The sequence below is a fragment of the Harpegnathos saltator genome, unplaced genomic scaffold (genome assembly GCF_003227715.2).
Source record: "Harpegnathos saltator strain DR-91 unplaced genomic scaffold, Hsal_v8.6 scaffold774, whole genome shotgun sequence".
NCBI classification, from domain to species: Eukaryota; Metazoa; Arthropoda; class Insecta; order Hymenoptera; family Formicidae; genus Harpegnathos; species Harpegnathos saltator.
The window spans coordinates 180,807-192,500 of record NW_020230620.1 but is presented as its reverse complement, the minus strand read 5'-3'; the positions used below and the strand labels follow the sequence as shown (position 1 = coordinate 192,500).

Genomic DNA, 11,694 nt, shown 5'->3' with positions numbered 1-11,694 from the left:
TGTCAAAATAAATCTCACACAAGTGCCGCGAGTGAGTGTTTGCATTTTTTTTCTCTTCCGATAGAATTTCCCTTTTACGTTGAATCATATCACGCGATACGCATGAAATCAGCATCGAGGTCGGTTGACAATGCGTGCAAAATTTTACCAATTCCTGTCGAATCGAATCGCGCGGCCGTTGACGAAGTATGATTTTTGTCGCCGAAAGATGCATTACGATTGGAGCAACATGCTGGTGCTTAACGCGAACATCGTGACAGACACGTTTTTCCTGATAAGCGGCATCCTGCTCGCTTACACCGAGCTGTCGAGGAAGGAGCGAAACATCAACTGGCGCTTCAATGCGATCGACCGTTACGTGCATCGTTACGTCAGGTATATTCGTCTCGATCAACTTTCTCACACACACACACACACACACACACACACACACACACACACACACACACACACACACACACACACACACACACACACACACACACACACACACACACACACACACACACACACACACACACACACACACACACACATATGCGCGCGCTTACGTGCTACACGTACGCACGCACACGAGTCTGTCGAGTAGACAAACAAATTTACATTTATTCTTCCGACTCACCTCCACTGATCACCTCTTATCGATACCTTTGGTTAAGCAACGACTTTTTACTTCAAAAATCTCTCTTCTTTTTCGTCAGATTGACGCCGGCTTATGCGATGATGATTGGTTTCTACGCAACTTTGTTCGACAAATTTGGTACTGGCATATATTGGAACACCTGGGTTGGTCTCAACAAAAATATCTGTCGTGACAATTGGTGGACCAATTTGCTCTACATCAATAACTACGTCAACGTGGAGAACATTGTGAGTTAATTGATACCGTTTTTATCTTGATACTTCTCTTTGGCATCGTGTAGCATCTTGCTGTAATCTTGATTGCTACTATTTATTGTACGTCTCAGGCACAACTCAGTTGCTGCTCTGTCTTATTAAACGATTAACAGTTTCTCTCTTCGTATATTTTTTCATACATCCTGACGCGAACTGATGCGAATAGCGAGATCGCTAAAGAGAGGACAGTCTGCAAAAACTATCGAGTGCGCGCGTATTCGCGCGAAATTATTCTTTCGCTTTGAAAATATTGCCGCACCATTCACACTATTCTTCTTTCCTCCATTGATTTATTATCATCTCAGATACTCGCTTTTTTACATACTCTACGAAGATACAACTCTTTTCTTACGTTTGCTTCTAGTGCATGTCCCAATCTTGGTACCTGTCAACCGACATGCAACTTTTCTGGCTGTCGCCGCTTATTCTGTACCCTATGCTCAAATTCAGGAAGCTCGTCTTCGCCATTATATTCGGTCTTGCCTTGTTTGTCTCGATATTATTACCCTTTGCTGTAACTTATATTTACAGTCTAACGGGCACAATGCTCTACTACAAGCAGTGAGTATAGAATGTCAATAGCATTTTCTTTCAGAAAATATGTTTCGGCTGAGTGTGTGTGTGTGTGTGTGTGTGTGTAAAATATTTGATAGTTATCAAGCATTATAATCGATTTTCGCTTTTATCATTTTGATTCGGTTTTCTCTGCGAGAATCCTTCTCTTTCGGTATGATATTCGGCGAGTGCAAAAGTTTTGATGGATTTCATCATAATAAAAAAATAATGTGGACAAAGTAATTTTGTTAAAATTAATTATTCATCTTATCAAGTAACCGTCATTGTTTTTTTATTACCTCTTTAGCATATTAATTATGCATCTATATTTATACGAATGCTGCTATAAAACTCATCGTCAGTCACATCTTTGAAGGATCCATCAAAACTTTTGCACTTGCCCAATTGATATGCTCTCGCAGCTTTCCTCTTTTCGTCGGTGTCATTTTTATTTTTTATTATATCGATATCATCATATCGGCTTGATTTACAAAATGATTTTTCACCAAGTTTTATAATCTATGATCATCTCATGATATGTGTCATAAAAGTTCAAGTGAAGTTTTTCATATTTTGCACTTTGTTTTTATACCAGTTGGTCAGTTACCAAACAACCATGAAGACTTGTGCGACTTTAGAACTAATACACTAATTGATTATTATATATTATGTTGACTCTATAACAAAAAGTCGCGCAAAATTGTTTGGCTATCAGACGTTAATTAAGATGGTGTCAACGGGATGTTGTGTTTCACAGACAGGACGATGTAGTCAATGTTTTCCTCAAGATTTATACAAGGGTCTACAACAGATTCGGTTCTTACCTTATCGGGTTAGGTCTCGGCTACTTGTTGCACAAGACACGATCTTGCGACATTAAATTGCATGCCGTAAGTATGCTATTTGCGCTAATAATTTTAGTACTTTCATTTTAACGTATAACACACACACACACACACACACACACACACACACATCCTCAATGTTCCAGTCACAAAAGCACTTGGCGTGCGAAAGAATTGTGCTATCATACGAAGGTTCTGTCTTTATCCATGCTCTGCAATTTGATAAATTGTTGTTTCGTAAAGATATCGCGATCATCACCATCCTCATCCTCATATAAATATATTCCGTGTGTAATAACACGTTAAATAATACACGTCTTGTGCTTGCTTCTGTTAACTAACTATTAAACGCATCTCGTCTTTGAGGAGAGAAGAATAAATCGTGCGCTACAATATTGTTTCGTACACGTTATGCACAGTGGCATGTAACTTGTGGCTGGCTCGTGACAACTGCGGCGGGCTTGCTGGTCGTTTTCGGACCACGTAATATGTACATGGACACTTACGTATACAATAGGCTGGAAGCGAGTTTCTATGCCGGTTTCCACCGACAAGTCTTTGTGTTGGCGATTTCTTGGATCATCTTCTGCTGCGTGCACGGATACTCAGGTGATCGTCGTGAGATCAAGATGATGACGAAGAAACTAAACACTGCGCTACAATTATTTGTCTCTTTTCAAGGTCCCGTGAATCATTTTCTCTCTTGGCATGGATGGTTACCGTTTCGCAAATTGAGCTACTGCGCTTATCTCTCTCATTATGTGTTTATGCTGTCCGATATCGGAAGTGTTCGAACCAGTGACATTTTAACACCGATGAACGTGGTGAGTACGAAAGTGTAGGGATACTCGGTAGATTTCACAACAGGGATAATTAGGTGGGAAAGAAAAGAAAAGAAAAGATCAAGATCAACTGATAAATGAGGATGAAACAATTGAGCCAGTCGTTTACAATTTTCTTAAAAACGTTATGAAGCGTTATTCTCGTTAGGAAAATCGCGTTATGAAAATCAATTTCGTTATAATGCACCTCGATCTGTCCGCATATTTTATATGCAACAACTTGATATCTTAATCTACTACCTCTGAAACGTTAATTCTCGAATAATAGTCGAGATAAATGGCGAGAATGCGAGATGATGAGCTTGCCGAACCTGCGAAATGATGAGCTTCGTTTCAATTGTGTCAGGCACGTGCGTTTTTTGCCAATTTGGTTTTCACGATGATGCTGTCCGTGCTGTGGACCCTCTGCTTCGAGATACCCTTCATGACTCTCGACCAGATTCTTTCGGGGCGCGGAAAAACGAAAGCGTGGAGTCAGACGAAACGTTACGGTTCCGTGGAATCTGGAAGAGACATTTGCCAATCGAGAGAGAAACCATCGGTCGCGGACGACAAGCTTAACTTCGACACAGACTCTATTACAGTCAGCCATTACAGTGTTATGGGGAATGTACTAGAGAAGTGCACTACAGAGAGTCAGCTTAACGAGCACACAGAGCACGGCGTCAACGAGGAGACAGAGAAGGATCACGGTCAAGTTTATGCCATTAGTTCGAATAATCACGAGCGCGACAAGTACTCGAATGTAAACCCCGATAAGAGAGAGATTAAGAGTTATCTTAATTTTTATCAGTTCTTCAACGAACGACGGAAAATGACTTCATTTGGGAGAGAATTAGGATCTATTGATACCGGTCCTGCTACCTGCAGAAATTGACGGCGTAAAATCGCGATTGACAATTGAAATTGGCTTTTTTTTTAACATGATGGAACAACTTGGACACTCTTGCATCTCAAGTTTAATGGCTCTCGATGAGAGAGTTTCTTTTTCTAGAGAATTTGATTAATTTTCGGGAATTAAGTTCTCTCTCTTGACTGAGAGAAGTAATATTTTTTAATTGATGTCAGGCAGCGTATTCGTAAGATTGATAGAGAAGAATTGCTATCTCAGCAGTGAATTGAATAGTTTCGGATATATCTGGATATTGTGATATTAAAAATCGTGGGTAATATTCATTTACTTTATTTGTAATTGATATTCTTAACAACGGATGTCGTATCAACTATTTTGGTTTTTAATTTTTCGAGAGAGAGAGAGAGAGAGAGAGAGAGAGAGAGCGGGAGGAAGTGAGAAAATGCTATACGCACTAATCACCGCTGCTACGAGATAGTATCTAATATTCTGACTACCTAATATTGAATACTGATTGACCACTATTCGATAATATTGTGGCCGTTGAGCCACAACAACGTGTTCGCAGTGATACGCCTTGTGAAATATAATACAATCTGGAAATTCTCCCTCCCCCTTCCCTACGAAATCCAAATTTATCTTTTTCTCTACTTGTATCTTTTGTGCTTATATATCTTTCTTTTTATATTCTTTTCTTTCTTTTCTTAATTAAGAGTAGCATGATTAATAAGATATTAGCGTTATTAGTATCTATATTAGCTTATATACATATATAGTAGAGATGTGCGAATCAAGAATTTTTATGTCGGTTCGAATCGAATTACATTAGATTCGATTTGATTTGATTCGATTCGATTCGAATTCGAATAGTTCGCACATCTCTGATATATAGTAGAAAATTTGCACAAGAGACATATAACTTAAATGCATATGAGTACAATATTACCGATTTATCAGTTTGAGTCGCAGTATTATTAATTTGAGAAAGACGGAAGCGTTTGAAGAATAATATATTTTTCTTTCTTTTTTTTTTTTTTTCGAGACAAGATATCACATTTGTCGCGTTATCGTAAATATACTTTGAAGCTTCTCAACATCCAGTTCCAGTATCGTAACATACTATTTTTTATCCTTTCATTATTTTATTTTTAAGCTTTTTATGTCTATTACCGATTACCAGCTACTTTAGTAGCTGGTGGACACAGTTATGATTCAGTGCCTTACATATTGCTCATTTAGCAAGATATCATAAGAAAGATTAACTGCCAGTTTTAAGTAAATACAGATAAGTACGAGAGCACATATACGATTGTAATAAGATTTAGTCGTTATCCAACTTGGACACAATGATTCGCAAGCACAATTTCGAAATAAAGCTTATATTGCCAATAATTCGTCTGACTTGTTTATTTAGGTCACTGCGACCTCTCTCATATTTCCACTCTTTCACACGCGCGACGCAGATACACGTATTGTGGAAGAAGCTTGAGGAAGAAGCGACCTGAGAGAACAGATTCGAGTGCGGCTTAACGGTCTGAAAGTGAGCCGAGGAAACAATGCATAGTCTGTCCTGGCCCATGTAGGTGTAATCGATACCACGGTCCGATTAAACAAGACACTACGAGAGAAATTTGTCTTTCACGCCACTTTTTGTGAGTAGAAGAAGGTCGAATGCGTCGAGACGATATTTGAAAATCGACCGATTGAAACTGCGAACACGATTGCATGCTCGAGTGAATAAGCAAAAGAATCAAGCTGTTATATATTATGTAGTATATGTGGGATTTTTCATGATATCATTAGCAAACAAAGGGTTGACGCAAGTGCGTTGTCGCGATAGACCCCCACGGGGGATTGACACGTTCGTCGTCGTGGGAAAGAAGAACGCTCTCTGCTTTTCAGAGAACCCCCGATGCGCGCTAAAGTATCGTTTACGTTGATTTATTGCCAATCCTCAAATTGTTCACTTTGTTGCATTCGCGTCGCAAGAGCGAATCAAAGTGAAGAATTAAACGTGTTGCAGACGTTTAACAGATGGACAGTGGTGAATAAATTAATGAAATGAATATCGGAATATTGTGACAAACGTAACGTGTCGAGTCAAGAAGGCCGTTGGAAGGTCTTTCTGCACATTCAATTAATTAGTCGAACAGTTCAGCCATATACCGTACCTAAGAGTAAATCTCACCCCATCCATTCTGGGTATATTAAAGGAAAACCCTCCTCCTGTTAAAGGATTGATCGTAATCGGTCCGATTGCATGTTTGTTCGTTCGGACGGACGGGCGCGCCCGTCCATATCTATGTGGCATCCACAGCGAATGTATCTCTCATAATTGCACAAGAATCGGTGGCTTGCCGCGTCGTTACGTAAACTGAGGGAGGGCGGGAGCACTCGGGAGCCAACCGGGCACAGGTTACGCGCGTCCACGTTCCGGTGGCACCCTGTGGCGACCTACACAGAGAGTCGATTTCATCCGTCGAATTGGTATCCTTGGGGCGAGAGACAACGTGTGGTCGACATCTGCGTGCCCACCGTTTTGCCGCAATGAAAATGTAACTACGGCTGCTGGCAGAGGGTTGATGATATTTGTCTATTTTCCCCCACGCTGTCTCCCTCTCTCTCTCCTTCTCTCTCTCTTTCTCTCTCTCTCTCTCTCTCTCTCTCTCTCTCTCTCTCTCTCTCTCGTTTGATCTTTTTTTCACGCGTTATTAGCATGCACAATGAGGACGAGTAAATGAATCGGCAGGGAAGCATTGTATTCCAGATGCAACGAATGGAAGATTCAGCGTTGCAAGTATCATACGTAGCTCGATTTATCGTCTTGATTACGTTCAATCGGGATCCAAAACGTGAGTCTCTACTCGTTTCGACCAAACTATTGAGAGAGAGAGAAAGAGAGAGAGAGAGAGAGGGGGAGAGAGAGAGAGAGAGAGGGGGAGAGAGAGAGAGAGAGATATGAGATTGGATAGAAAATCCGAAAATATTGTAAAAAAGCAAAACTGTCGTGAACAAAGTCCATCTCGGCTCAAAGTCTGAGGATCTCGGATCACGACCAAAAAAAAGTTGCATAATTTGCGAGGGAACGAGAAGCGGAAATGTCGCGGCGTCGCGACTTGTTTCCGTGGCGCGTTCTCCAATTTCGAAAAAGACACGAGGTCGAAGCAGCCGTCGGAACCTGTGCGAAACGATCCCATATCGTTCGGGATAAAATTTAGGCTCGCCGACTGGCGCCGACCTCCTTGGAGTGTGATTCCGGTGTCCCCCCACGATGACATCCGATGTTGCAAGAGGATGCCGAAAGATGTTCCTTTTCGGTGGGGAGTCAGCAGGACTGCAGGACTAGCACGCGCGTCGCGCCTTGCAATGAAATGTAACCGTTGGGCTTGGGACGTTGCGACAACGGAGACGCGACGACACGTTCTCTGTGCTCTGTGCTCGGTGTTACCGCTTCGTCGGTACGCGCCGCAATGTACAATAAAAGGCCATCCTAGGCATCCGAAGGATATCTCGCACGCACATGGAGAAATCCTCTCGTGCTTTGGATACTTCTCGCTACACAAGCGCGCTACCCGCGTTATAGACGATTTCCCGCGAAAGAAATGACGAGTTGATTCTCCTCGTTAGCATCGTTATTTCGCGAATGACAACTTTACCGTGTTTTTCGGAATGATCGCGTTACAGATCAATATTTCCTGTCATTCCTATCAGAAATCAAACCTTCATTCCTTGTGTTCGTTCCGTATATGGTGAACAACTAATTTTACAAATGTGGTGTGTAACATTCTGTACGTTCTACGGTCGGGTCTTTCGCACAGGTTATCGCACTTGTTATCCATTCCTTGATGTGCTCGTTTCTATCTTTCCGCGAATTGTATTATTGTATAATCTCCGATAATCACACATCTTATCTATTACTTTTTATTTTTTCTTTTTTTTTCTGTGTCCGATTTACGCGCTCAGGAAAACTGTTTGATTATTTTTTTTTTTTCTTCTTTCTCTCCATCAATCTACACGCAAAGGTTCGGTTTTTTTTTCCCGGATTATTAGTTTACTGAAGGCAGGATAGACCGAGAAAGGAAGGACAAGTGGAGACAAATCGGCGCTCGGTGCGAGCGTGAAATACGAAGAGAGGCGCCTATAAAAAGGTTCAAGTGGTTGCACATGAGAACAGATTTTTCGGCTACCTACGTTCGAACGATTGTCCTCGCTTCCTCTTCACGTCGTGTGAATGCTGAAGAAAACCGTAAATCGTAAGCGCGCAGAGAGACAGGGAGAGAGAGAAAGTGAGAGGGAAATTTAGCAACGAGCGGACTTCCTCGCTAGCGCGAGGAAAAGTCCAATTTCAGCGTGGAAGGACAGCGTTCGTTATCTCCTTCCGCTTATTTTCTGTCTTTGCGCGGTCAAGCGCGGCATAGACAAACGGATATAAGAACCAATCGAGAACTTTGGTCGAGAAAGACTTTGCGCAGTGGTCAGTTAGAAAAAAACAGAAAGAAAGAGGAGAAAAGAAAAAAGAGAAAAAAATAAAAATAGGTATCATGTTACACACGTAAGGGATCCGAACGATTGACGCCCACCACCGGTACAGCGATCTCAGCGAGTAATACGAAACGAGGGCGTAACCGGCTATTTCTTCTTCTCTCCATGTCGAGAGTTCGTCGCATCTTCTTTGATTCTGTCGACTTTACATCTTTACGTCTAATAGCTCAATTAATAATCGTTACGCGACAAACACGCGACTACTATTCGATTACTATTAAATCGTACATTAATCTCGACAGTTATCTCGAATCGACCAAAAGTTTCATCATCCGTGGAACTTCGTTCCGTGACTTCGAAACCGTGATCTTCGGTGAAAAGCAAAGAGACGAGAAAAACAACAAGCGACATTATATTTAAGTCGGTAAGATGGTATTTTAATTTAGTAGTCGCCGTAAGATTAGTAAAGAAAATGACCAACTGATCTTGTTATTATATTGCTACGTTCGCTCCATCGTCATCATTACTTCGATTGTGGAGGGAGGAAGGGAAGGAGCGAGAGAGAGAGAGAGAGAGAGAGAGAGAGAGAGAGAGAGCTGCGCGCGTTGTCAGCAACGACATATTTTACCATACTGAACTTTAAATTGACGACATGTCGACGATGTACATATCAATGGAAAGAAAGGACAAGGGGAATAGAGTCGCATATTGCGAGAGTAAGCGGCAGTAGCAGTTATTACTGCTTGAGAGAAAAAGCGGATAAAGCTATTTGAATCTGTAACCGATCCTCTCGCTTGTTTCCAGTCGCTTTACCTTCGAACCCCATTTCAGCGTTAATAATTACAGCGGCTCTTGCAAAAGAAATATTCTTATCTCCCGAGATTTTCAAGAGACTACACGAGATATTTGGAGTTTGATAGATTGATTCATTTCTGGTAATTGGATTTCGAAATCGATTCGCTTTTGTAAAAACTGGACAAATTCTATCGTAGAAGGATCTGCTTCGTCGTGTGGCGGGGAAACGATGAGTCCGTGATGAATCATCACGCACGCCGACTCATCTTGATCGAAATGGCGATCCTGCTCGATAGCTCGTGATAAAATTAGTTCGCCGCTGCTGCGTTTTCCCTTGGAGAAACACATTTCATTGACTCTCTCGATATCAACAACGATTTCTTCTCGCATCCCGTATTGTGTATTCGCGTATACACATAGTAGATAGATATTTCTTAGATGTGACACTTTCCTTCTTAAATTTCTTTCCCGACAATAAATAACCATTTGTAGCATCAAGAGAGAGAGAGAGAGAGAGAGAGAGAGAGAGAGAAAGGGCAAAATGCAACATGGCATCTCGAGATTCTTCCAAACCAAAGTACGTTTACACGTTTGTGATATATTGAAAAGAGGAAAAAATTTCTCCCTCTTTCTCCTTCTAACAAATATCGTCATCAAGATCAAAAAGGACTTTCTAAAATTTCCAATCATTTTCCAAAAATTTTCCAAATATTCCACAGTTTGCTCAAGTCTCCCAGATTTGAAGATTTGAGACCTTAAAGAGCGGTTATCGCGACGTGGCAACCACCCACGTTCTCCGGATGCACCTTTCCAACCAGCTTCCTTCCCTCGTAATCTCCCGACGTAAGTCGTAGGACTTTGCTAATAGCAGACGGCCGTAATCGTCCTACAGTCCTACATGATTATAATACTTTAGGACGCGTGCGTCTTTCCATTTCATGGGATAAAAGTCGGAAAAGTATAAGAAAAGAGGCAGACAGTTTAATGAGGATCATTGTTTACATATTTCCGTTACAAAATAGTAGTTGACACGATTACACACGAAGGAGGATCGCGCTCGTGTTCGGCACTTGTAAACTGGATGGCCTGTTATTAATTTCACCTTTTGCTGGAAGAGCGGCGCGACGGTCTTTAGAAAGACTGCTATGACGGGATTCTCGTCTTCTTCTCATGGGATATTTTCACGAAGAAATTGACGCTCTCTGTTTCCGCAGCTTTCTGCAGCGAGACAACTTGCATTCGCGTGTGTTCTTTTTTTGTGACGACTCTGTCCCGATGGACGGATATCACTATTTTCGGTTTTCCGTATCGGAAGAGTTGAGCTTACGGCGGCCGTTTTTGTCGTTTCTATAGAAGCTCCATTAATACTCGGTAACGCAATAAACTATATTTAGGGGGCGGCATGGCGTACGTATAGTATGATTTGATATCTCGTGAAACACCACATGGCCCCTGTGAATTTCTCCCTTCCTCTTGCTCTCTCGCTCTCTCGCCTCATCCGCCTCCACCTCGCCGTCCGTCCCTCACCTCCTCTCTTTTCCGCTCCGTGGCCCCCTTTTCCGCCGAGAACTCCGCCGTTTACCGTTTAACTTTTTAATATACATCGATCTTTTCACATAGTGGAAAACTAGGTTAGAAAAAGTCACGTTCGTAATCGAGCGTAATCACGCGTATCGAGAGTCATTGAAATTGAATGTCGTGAAATTAATTTTTGTCAAGGTCGATCGTCGTTATTTATTGACACGATATTGGCCATCTCCGTCCGAGAAGAAGTCGGTGTTTTCGTAACCTTTTTCAATTACGACATTTTATTACGAGATGCACCTCATCTAAATTTTATGCAATCATTAAGTTTTGCGGATTCCGAAATTATGAAATGTACACAATATCGATATAGATGTGGCATAATTGCGTAATTACATTATTCTACAGCACATAGATGAAATTTAATTTTCACCTATTCGCTCGATCTGCAAGCGATATAAAAATGCAGACCTCTTTCTCTCAATTTTCAGAAAAAGGCGTGGTTTTGGAGATGCTTTTTGGAAGAATACTCTGTGCGTCTGAATAATCTGTAAAATTCGCTAATTGTTAATGTGTCTGTGTCGCGCCTGGATTCTTTTTTTTCCAATGATTCGACAAAGCGAGGTGCGAGGCCCAGCAAGAAAGAGGAAGAAGCGGCGAAGAGAGAAATGAACGGAAAGAAGAAGAACCACACGTGTCACACATACACACATACATGCAACGGAAAAATAAATAAATTCTGGTAGCTGTGCACCGATAAAGCGCAGAACACCACGGTTTACCTCCTTGTTTACGTCTACCGCTTCTTTCTGAAAGAAAGGGCCTACTTAACTAACGGCGGAAATAATAATTAGTGTATGTGTCGACGTTCGATGCGAGGTCCGGAAATCCCTGGGTCACG

At 41.6% G+C, this 11,694-nt stretch overlaps 1 protein-coding gene across 1 annotated transcript in view; it reads left to right on the top strand.

Moving 5' to 3' along the window:
- Positions 1-4,651, top strand: part of LOC105191415 (O-acyltransferase like protein) — a 10,152-nt gene extending 5,501 nt beyond the window's left edge. Inside the window, exons 6-13 of the mRNA XM_011154842.3 lie at positions 1-31; positions 209-375; positions 702-870; positions 1,262-1,458; positions 2,210-2,342; positions 2,717-2,906; positions 2,979-3,121; positions 3,486-4,651. The exon at positions 1-31 is cut by the window's left edge and continues 151 nt beyond it. Of these exons, the coding sequence (XP_011153144.1) occupies positions 1-31; positions 209-375; positions 702-870; positions 1,262-1,458; positions 2,210-2,342; positions 2,717-2,906; positions 2,979-3,121; positions 3,486-4,016 (1,561 nt within the window). The 3' untranslated portion in view covers positions 4,017-4,651. The remainder of the gene's footprint in view (positions 32-208; positions 376-701; positions 871-1,261; positions 1,459-2,209; positions 2,343-2,716; positions 2,907-2,978; positions 3,122-3,485) is intronic.
- The last annotated feature ends 7,043 nt before the right edge of the window (positions 4,652-11,694 follow it).